General features: G+C 51.4%; 3 protein-coding genes across 3 annotated transcripts; 2 read left to right on the top strand and 1 right to left on the bottom strand.

Annotated features, from left to right (window-relative positions):
- Positions 1-4613: 4613 nt before the first annotated feature.
- On the top strand, positions 4614-5220 carry COL26b_013226 (uncharacterized protein; the record flags this gene model as incomplete). The annotated part of the gene is made up of 2 exons (XM_053185847.1): positions 4614-4706; positions 4765-5220. The coding sequence occupies 2 exons, from the start codon at positions 4614-4616 to the stop codon at positions 5218-5220; spliced, it is 549 nt and encodes a 182-aa protein (XP_053030194.1).
- Positions 5221-5542: 322 nt separating this feature from the next.
- COL26b_013225 (uncharacterized protein) lies at positions 5543-6380 on the bottom strand (the record flags this gene model as incomplete). Its single annotated transcript, XM_053185846.1, has 3 exons — positions 5543-5931; positions 5986-6045; positions 6224-6380. 3 exons carry the CDS (start codon positions 6378-6380, stop codon positions 5543-5545), a joined length of 606 nt encoding a protein of 201 aa, XP_053030193.1.
- A 1675-nt stretch (positions 6381-8055) lies between these two features.
- Positions 8056-9771, top strand: COL26b_013224 (uncharacterized protein; the record flags this gene model as incomplete). Its single annotated transcript, XM_053185845.1, has 1 exon — positions 8056-9771. The coding sequence occupies one exon, from the start codon at positions 8056-8058 to the stop codon at positions 9769-9771; it is 1716 nt and encodes a 571-aa protein (XP_053030192.1).
- Positions 9772-13222: the final 3451 nt, after the last annotated feature.

The following is a 13222-nucleotide window of genomic DNA, read 5'->3' as shown; positions in this document are numbered from 1 at the left end:
TGTCCGATTGCCCGCAGCCTGCAGGTCCGCCCTGCCTGAAGACGCAGGGGAAGCTATTGACTTAGTCAGTTACTCTGGGAATAGCGGGTGATGGATCAGCCGGTGGTTGATGATGTTTCATCGAGACTTTCTGGGTCGTTCGGATTCCGCACAACTCGGATTTGGCCGCTGACATGGAGGATGTCGAGCATGAGAGTCAGGTCTGCCGAGCCTGCCGGAATAGTGATGAGTCCAGTGGGCCATGATACTTTCCCGTTGAAGGCATGCAGGGCTCAATGACAAGGTCATTTTTGTGTGTCCGAAAGGGTATCGCAGGGTGAGGGTTTTCGGGGTCATTGGGTTCCCCCAACTCTGAGCTTCAACTTTTCCGCTCTCTTGATGTCTTGGGGTTTACCAGTGGTTGAGCGACTGTCTACACATGCAAGGACGCAAGAGACTTATCGTTTCTCAACTCTAAAAGCATTTGGATCGAAAGACAAGTCGCGAAATATGCAGGAACTTTGCTCTTTTTGCCCTTCGTTATTGGATCACCAGTCTTCACGGCTGCCCGATGGATAACGGCACGAACTTCGGAACAGTCCATTCAAAAGTTTGCATTTTAGCACGGCATCTCTGATGGCTATGACTTACTGTTCGCCTGTAGTCTGAATAAGGTCCAAAGCCTATTCAATGGTCTTGACTAAGTGTTGGTGCGGTTTGGAAAAACTTGCTCAGCTAAGTGGAACCATTTTTAGTATTGCAGAGTTTCTCTGGAACGCAGCTAACGACTCGCCGTCCAGTGTTAGTAGGATTATCGAAACTTATCATTGTACGATCGTTACCCGATGCGAATGGAATACCAAGACGATCCGAGGATAAGAAATAGATGCAAGCCCCGTCGCTGTGGCATGGTTCGCCATCGTCCACATCAGATGCCGATCGCATGCAGGACAGTTGGACAAAGGGAACAGGTCCTTGATCATTCGTCGAAGTCGAGGTTTCTGTGCCACATCAAGAAGTATTTTTCGCGGTCTTGTAATTTCATTTTGATTGTGACTCCTGTATTCCGATTGACACAATGTGTGGTGGTGGTTCGAACAAGACTTTGAACATGAATCAAAACAATACCGACCGTTGCGCAGCTGCACTTGGCTTAAATGCCTCATATTGTAAGCCCAGAAAGACAGGGAGTTCTTGCATGCCCAGGGACTTTGTTCGCATTGCCGTTTCGAAACATGGCGCTTTGTTGACGCCACAGGGCCTCATTGGACGTTGAGTGAGGCTTGCGATCGATCACCATTCGGCATGAATGCACTACCGAAAAGCCCTGAAAGCCGAAATCGCAATTGAGAATTGCTTATCGTGGTTATCGGATCGGATACGGAGCGGATTGGCCCAGTGCTGACATCGGCCCCGATTCGCCAGCCAACACACGTGTCAATAGCCGGACGTTCCGCAGAGCCTCTTCTTGTGTTCCGTCAACAGCCCATTAGACTGTATGATAGAAAATCCTGTTTTGTCATATGATTCGTTACGCAAACGAGTTTTGCAAAAATTGAGAGGCCGATCTGCATTTGTTTATAAATCTGTTCATCGTGGAGGGGCACATTGGGTACTGTCTGCGACCAAATGGCCTTAGAGATGCGGGTCTAAGCAGTCGCCAGCTCATCGATGCATAAAATTGACGAATTGTAATTGAGAAACTAAACAATGCAACAATCACAATGTGCAAAAATTCGCCCCATTGTCACAGCATACCATGAGCACATCCGCCCCAAGACTTTGCCTTGTCCTAGGGTATGAGGTTGCCTTCGCACCAACACGATGGTTCGCCATCACGAGTTTTTTCAACGGGCGAACCCAAAATTACCCTTGTTCCTGCACAGTACTTAATTCCTGAGTCTAATTGGCGAATGTGGGATGGATTTTATGGCTCTCTGCACAAGCGACTTGTCGTGATTGGACAGCTCGCGAATCTGACATGCAGCTAAGTCGTGGCAGCTCCATCCAGACCTTAACCAATCCGGAAATGCACATATTCTGTGCCACAAGCTTCATAAACCCCCCATGTCGACATCCGTAGTTCGCGCGCCGCCGCCGTTGCTTGCCCACATTCACCGCTCCATGTCCCAACGCCTCCCGAGTCTGGACACACTGTTCGCGTCGTATTGTGTTCCGTCGCCGGTGACCGAGATTGTTTGCTGAACACGGAGCTGCTCGCCCGTCCATCATGGTGACGCCGCCGACTGCCCAGCAATGGGAGCAACACCGCTCCGTCATTGTTGACATGTACTCGCGCCGGCCGTTGAAGGCGGTCCGGGCGCATATGAGGGAAACGTACGGGTTCTTGGCCACGTGAGAGATATTTCTACCACCGGTTCAATGCAAAGTACTTATTAGTTCTTCAGGGATCGTATGTTTAAGGGTCGCTTCAAGACGTGGGGAGTCGAAAAGAACAGACGGCATAGACGAGATGCGGGGGATGGTGGGCCAGACAGCCGAGAACAATCACCCGCAGGACCATCACAACAAGCTCCCTTGCCAAACGACCTCGACATCCCTTCTCACGATAGCATCATCCCTCGCCGACTGCCACCAGACCCCGCTCGTGCGATAACACCACCGGAAGAGTCCCCAATAACCAACGATGCCGCCTCCGAATACTCGGAAACACTGTCTCCCCGTCCACAACCTTGGCCATTGACGCCGGCAACTACGGTAGGGGACCTCTCTCCTACCGGCTCTCAAGATGGCGAAAACCTCACAACCCCACAGACATGCCAAGAGATCGTGAGACTAGCCAGCGAAATACTCGCGACACTAGTTGCGGAACGTCGAGACAGGCCAGCGCCCGATGATCACGTCGATATATATCAAAGCCTCCACTCCAAACTTCGATTCGAAAGTCAATTACGAAGCTCTCTGGTAAATCGTCAACTAAAGGTGGGAGAATGCAGAACGGTTGCCGGTAAGACAGTCGAAGAGATGATCACATCATTCCACGCGACGGTACCAATCGGGGTCTTAAGCACGTTGAACCAGATAACGAATTGGACAACGATCCAAGAGCTGGTTACACTTTTATTTGAGACTTCCCAAACAAATCCAGGGACCCACCATGATTTTGCCCAGCTCATACGAAAGCTTCGCCATCTTGTTTTTATCACAAACCACGAAGAATTTCAGTCGTCCATGGAACAGATTTGCTACCGTCTTGAAGATAGAGTAGAAGAGACCCTGGGCTCGATTAGTCTGGTCGGCTTTTATCTCATCCTTCTACTCAACGCAAGAAAGGCTAAATCCATCCATAAGACGGACAATAAAATCCGGAGAAAATCTCTTGAGATCACCCGACACGTTACACTACACCACGAAGACCAACCAAAGGTTGTGCTGGATTTTCACCGATATGTTATCGCGTATCTGTCAATAGTGGCACCTGGGGAGAAGGACGTCTTGGATATGGCGGAGGTGTTCTACAAACGCGCCCAGGAATATTTTGACTTGAACGAGCACGTGGAGGGGTCACACGCGAGGCTCTACTACGGGTCCAGCTGCGCCTACTTGGCTGATTGCCGCTACGTTCGTAATAACACGGAGGACCGCCACCAAGCTCGCAGTCTTCTTTTCCAGTCCATATGGTGTTATGCGAACGCTCCGTGGGCCAACAGAGCAAACGCTGAACGTCAGATGAAGAAGTTGAGAGAATGGTGCGAGGAGGCAAACGACACGAAGAGACTGGGTATGCTGCGTGGTATTGAAGACATGATGGAAGAGGAGGCTCGCCAGAGAGGGGGTCCTTTGATCCCTAGGGCAGCAGCAACTTGAACAGGCGCACCGACTTCAAGCCGCATGAGCATGGCCTGAAGGTTCAGCAGTGTGATATCGAGAAGTTCATGCTAACGCCACTCAATCGATGTTATCATTGTGGACAACCCACGACATGATGCAGGGCATGCCTTGATGAGGCTGAAGCCAAGGAAGATGCAGATCTGGAAGATTCCCGAACGAGGTTGGTCCCACATCTTGAAACAAGCTGTCAGCCGCAAGAAGTGGGTTGGGACTTGCGTCATGTCGCCTTCGCCTCCCCCCTATCTTCTCCAGTTCGGTGAATTCGGTGGGTCCCGGTGTGTTCACCGGCACAGACCGACGCAGACCGACCGTGGCCGGACTAAAACGTCCGCATCAGCAATGGGAAGTACTGTTCTGCGCTTATCGGATCTCCCAACCACACCCACCAGGAAACATTGGATCCTGCATCAGAATTTCGATTTCAATTTGCCATCCACTCCATGTTCGTTTCTTGTCTTTGTCGACAATCAACCTTTCTGACATCATGAGGGTCTTTGCTGCGATTTGACTTCATCGCTCCACAGGAAAAGTGGTGCTCTCATCTCATCCTCCGCAACCGTGATGTAATCGTGATGTTGCATCACGATCGCCTCAAAGATATCTCATCGAGGCGATTTTTCAGTTTTCAATAAGCTACTTAAGACAATGTTTACGGCTGGACAAGTTGATTTTCTTTTTGTTCTACACAATCGAATCAACCGCGATCACAGAGATACCCAATTCCACCATCAACAACAAACAACAACTCCCCAATCCATAAACTTTACTTCCACACTATAAAAATGTCTACCACCAGAAACATCGACTCCGTCAACCCCAAGCAGGGCGAGTTCCACCCCAGCGTCCCTCGCTCCGAGCCTCTCACCACCAAGGGCGTAAGTTCACAATCAACCACTCTCACCTGAAGCGCACATCATTCTAACCCCAGCACAGCATGCCCCTGGCACCAAGGTCGGAAACGACGCATACCCTGAGTTCCACGCCCAGGCCTACCCTGCAGGCACCGCACCCCGGGAAAACACCTTCCAGCCCAACGCAGTTTCCGAGACCCCCGGCCAGGCCCTGAACCCCAACGCGGACCCTTCAGGTCGGACGGCGGCCCACGACTTCCCCGGCGCTACCTCGGCTGACGTACACGCTGGTCTGGGCAAGCCTGTCCAGGGCCAGACCAGCGCCGAGATGCATGGCTCCAACGTCGGTCGCCGCGCCAAGGAGAGCGCTGGCCTCGAGGGCGTCGGCGCTTCGGGCAAGGACAACTTCCGTGACCGTCGCCTCGACGTTGGCGTCGCTCCCGGTGCTCGTGGTGATGGCGGCAACCCTGAGAACATCACGCCTGCGGAGAACCTGCCGCCTGTTTCGGCTGAGGAGATCGCGAGCGAGCGTCGCTGAAGGACTTTAATGAGGCAAAAAAGCATACTTTGTACTACTAGATTATAACGTCACGAGCGATGATGACTCTGTTTGGCACATGAACCGGCAAATGGTTTAGATCAGAAATGAAAAAGAATTTCAAGCCATGTTTTATTTCGCACTCCCAAATTCTATCCCGCTACGTGTTCCCATTGAATGATCCCTAGATTCCGCTACTACACATTACAAAACGCCTGCAACGTTTGGAAATGCGCAAAGGCCCAAGAAGCAAGTATACACAGGCCTGAGTCCTCCACCTTGATGGTGAGAGAGCTCAGGCGTCCAAGAGAGGGCGCTCCGCTTAAGCAGAGGTCTCAGCCTCGGCGGTGGTGATCTGGGCGTTGGAGGGAGGGGTCTTCTTGAGGGTGAGGGTGATCTTGTTGGCGGAGTCGTCGCCGGTCTGGTTCCACTTGAGGTTGTAGATGCCGTCGACGCTGCTGGGCGTAGCATACCACAGAGACTCCATGCCGCCACCGGAGGTGCTGTCGACGAAGATGAAGGAGCCGTAGAAGGTGAAACCAGAGGTCTGGCGGTCAGTAGAGCTGGAGTTGGAGAAGCCGACGTCGTGGGAGCCAGAGGTCTCGCTGGGGATGGAGAAGGGCAGGTTGGACCAGGTGGGAGGAGTGGTGCTGTTGCCGATGGCGGTGGTGTTGGGAGCGCCGGTCCAGGTGTTGTTGTCATTGGGGGTGACTTTGCGACGGTCAGTCAGCATGTTCATGCCAGGGTATGGGCGCGGTGACTTACAGATGACAGGGGCGGCCTGGGTGTCGTTCAACTTGGTGTGGTCGCCGAAGTAAGCATCGCCTATTGATTCTCCGTTAATATCAAAGTAGGATAGGGATCTCAAAAGAAGAGCTTCAAAGCCGGACAAACGAGAACAGGGGGGGCGTGCACTCTGAGCCTAAAAGCTCCTATTTACATGCGGTGAGGTATTGTAAAACCCTCGGAAAAGAAGCTCGAAATGATACAGTACCGGACCCACCTCCAGAGGAGAACATGGCAAGTCCTCCAATTCCGGTGCCATAGGCGTAAACCTGGAAAGGACTAGAGTTGTCGGCGGCGACGGCGCGACGCTCCGAGGAAGGAGCAGCGGCCGCGAGGCCGGCGAGGGACAGAAGAACGGATGCGACGGGCTGCATGGTTGCGATTGTCTTTTTCAAAAAAAAAAAAAAAAAAAAGTGAAAATGAGAGTGGAAGGTCGGCTAAACGATTGGATGAGGCTGTAAAAGAGACTCGAGGAGAAGAGCGAGAGAAAAGGATGGACTAGGTGAGTGTGGGTGAAGAGGTGGGGTTCCTAAAAGGGAGTTGGCTGAGGGGAGGTCGTGTTGATTAAATAAAAACCGCAGAGCATTGTCGAGTCATCCGTGCAAGCCGCGTCTCCTTGCCGGAGTTCCCTATACAAGGTTGCAAATTTTATTCGGGGTTTCTTCCCGGCACGAGCTACCCAGCCAGATGCGACACAACCTTCACAGCTTCTGTTCCTGGCAAAGACGCAACTTGGACTTTGACAAACTTGGGCACGCACATACGCTTTGGTACTGGGCCGAATTCCGCATGTTCAGGGAAGTATGTTGATGAGGCTTAGACTCCACTGTGATATCAGGTGGAGAGGGGATCTAGCATCAATTCTCCTGTATCTCCTGCATGTCCTTGACGCGTCGGTCATTGCCGTGACGGCAACTGGCCAAGCTTTTTCGAAGCTGATGGGACGGAAACGGCCCTGGGCCAACCAGAAAGCGTGGAAGCGCCGTTGTCGTTTATCGGGAGCTAGGCACATCCCGGAAGCGGGGGACATGTCAAGCCGGGAGTGGTGTTTCGGAATGTGGGATGAACGGGGGCCATGCTGGGGTCCAAGATCTATGGGGCTTTTGCGGGTTCTTGATATATAGCAGGGATATTATAGGTCGAGACCATCGCAAAAGGGGGATGGCTTCGAGCGAAACCACGTAAGATCAAGGAGGCTGCGCAACGTGTTCCTGGCGAGGACGAACACCCCCTTCAAGCACAGACAACCTCGCCCGTACAGCGGAGTCGGAAGTTTCTAAAATCAGCGTCTCCAAGTGGAGACTTCATCGGCCGGGCATGGAGCTCCGATCGCTCCCACACTTCCGGATGGTCGGTCAACCCGGTCATCCACGGCTCAAAGCGTCGACCGAACGGCACAACCGGCCCTTCCTGGACTCCTGGATGTCGGCCCTGTGAGGCTGCAGCGGGTCGAGCCCCAAGCGACTCCTTGACACCCCCCTCTTTGCCCAGCTTCTCCTTGACGCTGGCCCTAGCATTGCGAATTAGTCTATAGCTGCTACGAGTCAGCCCAACTGCGGTTCATTTACACGTCTCCAACACGTACCATCTTACGACCCCGTACAGCCACGCATGGGTCACATAGGGGCATGTCTCAGAAACATCCTTCTTTCGACATGGGAATCATCGTGAGATATTGCCGTGATCCATAGACGCTTTCTCTCGCTGAATCTATGCATGAAGATCATAACCTACTGGGGCAAGTCCGAGGAGCTATGGTCCTATGGATACCGGCAAGAGCGGCTCTACGGGAGACTGGAGACGTGAAGCCATTCACTGGGGTAATAGAGTTTTTAGACTCTGTGAACTATCGCTCTTGCCGTGAGCCGGTTGACGTGCGGAATACATAAGCTCTGCGGCCCGTCGGTTGTTTGACTCCATTCCCACTCTCTCACCACCCAGCACAGTTCGCTCTGCGCTTCCATTCGCTCTTTGCTTCCTTCACTCTTTTCCTACTTGTGTCATCCAGTCTTTCTTTTACCTTCTCTTGGCACTTCACACTCCCTCACAATGCTCAAGTCTCTCTTCGTGGCCGGAGCCCTCGCCGGCTTGGCCTCTGCCTTCCCTTCCGCTGTGGACTCTCCCTTCCCGTCCAAGCTCTACCCTCGTGCGGCCTGCAGTGGCAACACTGCCAGCACTCGTTCTGAGTGGTGCGACTACGACACCAGCACCGACTACATGAACACCGTCCCCGACACGGGCGTCACCCGCGAGTACTGGCTCGAGCTCACCGACGTCACCGTCTCTCCCGATGGTGTCTCCCGCTCCGCCATGGCCGTCAACGGCTCTATCCCCGGTCCCACCCTGTTCGCTGACTGGGGTGACACTGTCACCGTTCACGTCACCAACTCCCTGACTACCTCCAACAACGGTACCAGCATTCACTTCCACGGCATTCGCCAGAACTACACCAACGAGGCCGATGGTGTCAGCTCCATCACCCAGTGCCCTCTGGCGCCCAACAACACCATGACCTACACCTGGAGAGCTACCCAGTACGGATCTACCTGGTACCACTCTCACTTTGCCCTACAGGCCTGGCAGGGTATCTTCGGTGGTATCATCATCAACGGTCCCGCCACTGCCAACTACGATGAGGATCTCGGCATGGTCTTCCTGAACGACTGGGACCACCAGACCGTCGATGAGCTTTACTCCACCGCCGAGACCTCCGGCCCCCCGACTCTGGACAACGGTCTCATCAACGGCACCAACGTCTACGGCGATGATGGCGACTCCACCCAGACCGGTACCCGCTTCAACATGACCTGGACCTCCGGTACCTCCTACCGCATGAGACTCGTCAACGCTGCCGTCGACACCCACTGGAAGTTCATGATTGATAACCACACCATGACCGTCATCGCTGCCGACCTTGTCCCCATCACTCCCTACACCACCACCGTCCTCGACATGGGCATGGGCCAGCGCTACGACATCATCGTCACTGCCGACCAGGCCGACACCGCCGACAACTTCTGGATGCGCGCCATCCCCCAGGCTGCCTGCTCTGACAACGACAGCACCGACAACATCAAGGGTATCATCGCCTACACCAGCACCATCGGCACCCCCACCACCTCTGCCTACGACTACACCGACTCTTGCGACGATGAGACCGACAACCTCGTCCCCTACCTCTCCAAGTCTGTTGATGACGCCAACTGGAACGACCTCGAGTCCGCCACCGTCGGCAAGAACACCGCTGGTCTCTTCAAGTGGTACCTCAACAGCACCTCCATGCTCGTCGACTGGGCCGACCCGACCCTCCTCCAGATCGTCAACGGCACCACCAGCTGGGAGACCGACGACGCCGTCATCGAGCTCTCCGAGGCCAACAAGTGGATCTACTTCGTCATCGAGACCACTCTGGCCGTCCCCCACCCCATCCACCTTCACGGTCACGACTTCTTCATCCTGGCTCAGGGCTCCGGCACCTACTCCAGCTCCGTCTCCCTCAACACCACCAACCCTCCCAGAAGAGATACTGCCATGCTTCCCTCCTCCGGCTACCTCGTCATGGCCTTCGAGACCGACAACCCGGGTGCCTGGCTCATGCACTGCCACATCGGCTGGCACACTTCTGAGGGTTTCTCCATGCAGTTCGTCGAGCGCTACGATGAGATCTCCGCCCTCACCAACTCCACCACTCTCGAGAACGTCTGCACCAACTGGTCCACCTTCCAGGAGGAGTACTCCATCGAGCAGGAGGACTCTGGTGTCTAAATCTCACGTATCTAACATCATCACGAACACATTCATTGGGTTGAGAACGGTTTTCCTTGAGTCTGCATAAAGGGATGGGTTGCGGGCGAACTGGGTGTTTCATTTTGTACCTTCCACATATAGACCAACTTTTTCCTCACATACACGAAAGGGCTTAATTCTTCAAACTCTTAAGTCTTCAAGCTAGCGGTATGAACTGGTTGCATGGGAAACGCCGCGGGGAGGCCGACGAGAGCGAAGCAAATCCATAACTAGACGTGGACAATTCCTGTGTACATAGTTCCGCGCCGGAAACGGCTCGAATCTGCATGTTTGCTGCTAGCACATCTAAATCGAGTTCTTTTGAAAACATTCTGAATATGACGGTGAACATGACTTGCAACTGAAATCGATTTTTACTTCCAACTTGCAGACTTTCAACTTGCGCTAAGCTTTCTGGTTCTGTTTGATTGACATGCATGCCGTTTAACCTTAGAGAAACGTTCAGGTCTTGACACAATGTCTGTGAGAGACAGCAAACTTAAGATGAACCTCTCCAAAACCAATACTTCGGACGATTTACAAGCCAACCTCACTGGTTTTACTGGAGGTTTATGTTTATTGTTACCAAATTCATACGTTTAGTTAGCCTCGTCAAAATTGAATGCTCAAGTGTTTTCAATTAGTAATTAGCATAAATCTTGTACTTCGAGAAATAGCGTGAACATTTTGTATTTGGAAATGTCATTTTGAAAAGTTTCCTTTAGTCATTTTATTATTGAACAAAAACATTGAAAATAATTCTTTTTGACACGCAACATGGCATATTCGAGATGAGCAGCGGGGAAATGCAATGAGAAATGTGTAACAAAACTCAAATTACTCTGCAGACGCATCTGCAGCAGCAAAAATTGTTTACTCGACACTTTTTCACTATCACATACTGATCAATTGAAGCCGGGATGACTCGCTGAGTCCCTCGCCACCTTACCACGTCCGGTCTCAACGCATGAAGACGGCCACATCGCCGACTCTTTGAGAGTTCCGCCTAAAATTGACTGGCGCTACGTTCAGGTGAAGATCGACAATGTCGAGGCACGGCAGACGAAGACCACATATTGCAAGGAAGTTGAGGTGAACGAGATCATTCTTCCCGACGACTCATGACTTCACCGGCGGAGACATCTGAGAACCCACTGATGCAATGGAACAACTGCTGATCACTCCGATTCATTCACCTTGACATGATCACATTACCAAGTGCTCAACAACTCGGTCACGGCCCGATTACCCCTCAATGAGGTCAAAGTCAATCTATTCTCACGAGAATTAACAAAGTCTCCAGTTCGGGGACCCAATTCCTTTTCAGGAAGGCAATCTAATCTTCCCGATTACCGATGCCCACATCCCGAAACACTTAAGCTCCCGCGATGAACCTAAAACCACCTTCCAACTCGGTCTTAGCCCCGACCAACGCATCTACGAACCCCAAAAGAGACAGCAATATGGATGCATCCGACCGCAATATACACCTCCGAGAGTCAAAATCATTGTTTTTGGTCATGAAGACAAGGAAGCGCGTTGTTATTCTTCATCAATTCTCCAAAGTCAGCAAACGAAAATCGGAAGGGGCAACGTGTTTGAGTCAGTTCCCCTTGAAGCAGTTTAGAAACTCGCTTTGCTTGAAACACAAATTTCCGGGCACTTTGGCAACTCCGAAAGAAGCACCTACGGAACTGGGTCCATCCACGTCCCGGATATGCTTGTTTTTTTCCGAGCTTCCGGCCACCACAACAATCAAGAATCAGCCACCGCTCGAACCATCGCCAATGTTGATCACCCACGTGAACCGTCTTGGCAGATTAAAACTTTTGTCGCCACCGGAAAAGTCAATTCAGGAGGATTTGAAGTTGGTCATGAGCTCTATATCGACGGAAGTTCGGGTTCAATCGTATATTAATTGTACTGACTCTTCTGTTTCCACTGGATGTAACGTAAACAGCCCATATTTGCCTTTCCGCTTTGATACCTCTGGCTGCTTATCAGTTACCTGATCACTCTTTACCCGCAGAATTAATGGTCAATATGGCAGATTCCGTTTTCGCGGGTGTATCCTACGGTTCGTCAACTGAGTCGTTCCTTGAGTTGTATCAGTGAATCATTTACAACATGATCAACAATTATGGAAGCCAGGTGGCGAACAATACAACGTAGTAATAAACAAAACATATTGTTTCGACAAAGCGTGTTTGGGCAATATCCACAAAGACGACATTCATTCAATATTCACATGTGGTGACATCTTGTCATCATCCCCACTCAGCGTGCAGAACGGAATGGGCAAATCTAGGCGTTGTGACATATTGATGATCTTGGAAGAATGGGGCATGTGGGAAGTGTGATTGTTGAGGCTGGATGACACCTCCTCCTACTGAAACCTCCACGGGTTGTGGTAGGTAGGCATCCTGGAGGTCCAAGTAGGTGTGTGGCGTCGTTCAGCCCTCTCAATTGAAGTGTTCTGTGTGTTTCCTCGTTTCTACGGGAATATCTGTATACATACGAGGACGCCACTGGTAAGATCGCGAGTTCCGTCGTCGTCTGTATCGGATTTGATGAGAAGATGGCCAGAATGAAAGAAAAAATAATCAAAGAGAGTCACCGTTGAGCTATGTAATGGAACTGAACTGATTTTCTCTTCGCTAGCTTAAGTCTTTACTGAACGGAGGAAAGTCATGTCTTTTTGTCATATCATTTGTTATTGTTTTGCATAGACATTTTTGTTCCGTGATACTGGTTTTGAATTATTTGCCACTTTTCCTAAGCAAGAGGAGTAGCAGAAGAAATTTAAAACAGAAAATACTCAACAAGTGGCGTCGGCTTATTATCATATGGGAAGCAATATATCATTCTCACGCACTTGCTCATTACACTCGCATTGGCCGTTGATCTTGCTGTCCATATCAAACTCTCGTGCCTCGTTCATAAACTTGATTGGACTACCTTGCTTGAAATACGACACCACGTAGTCAAGATGCAAATCGTGATAATCAGCTGCGTTTCTATTCTTGACTGCGTCTAGTCATAAGAGACGAAGCAAAGAATGGCGGTCATTCGTCACATACTACGGAGATGACTATCGGGCGGTCTGGGAACAGCGACAGCTGTCTGAAGCCAAAATTATCATCAATCGTAGAATTTTCACATTTGACCGCCTTGTTCCATAGGATGTCGAGGAGGCCCGGAACTGACGGCTGGCTGCTGGCGAAAAAGACTCATAGTAGTTGTCCAGGTAGTAAGCGATGTTGTCATTCTGACCGCCATTGTTGTCACTTGTTACGACCCGTTATGCATGGATAACAGTTAACCGACCCACTTGGGCGTCGGGCGGCTAGGACAGGACATTTGTACTGCAGGATCACGGGAACAACAGGGACTCACTCGAAACGGAAGAACTATAGTACAGGTCACGTGA

This window comes from Colletotrichum chrysophilum (genome assembly GCF_026319265.1).
Source record: "Colletotrichum chrysophilum strain AFK26 chromosome Unknown scaffold_213, whole genome shotgun sequence".
NCBI classification, from domain to species: Eukaryota; Fungi; Ascomycota; class Sordariomycetes; order Glomerellales; family Glomerellaceae; genus Colletotrichum; species Colletotrichum chrysophilum.
Note: the sequence above shows the minus strand (reverse complement) of the source record. Positions and strands in the feature narration are given on the sequence as shown.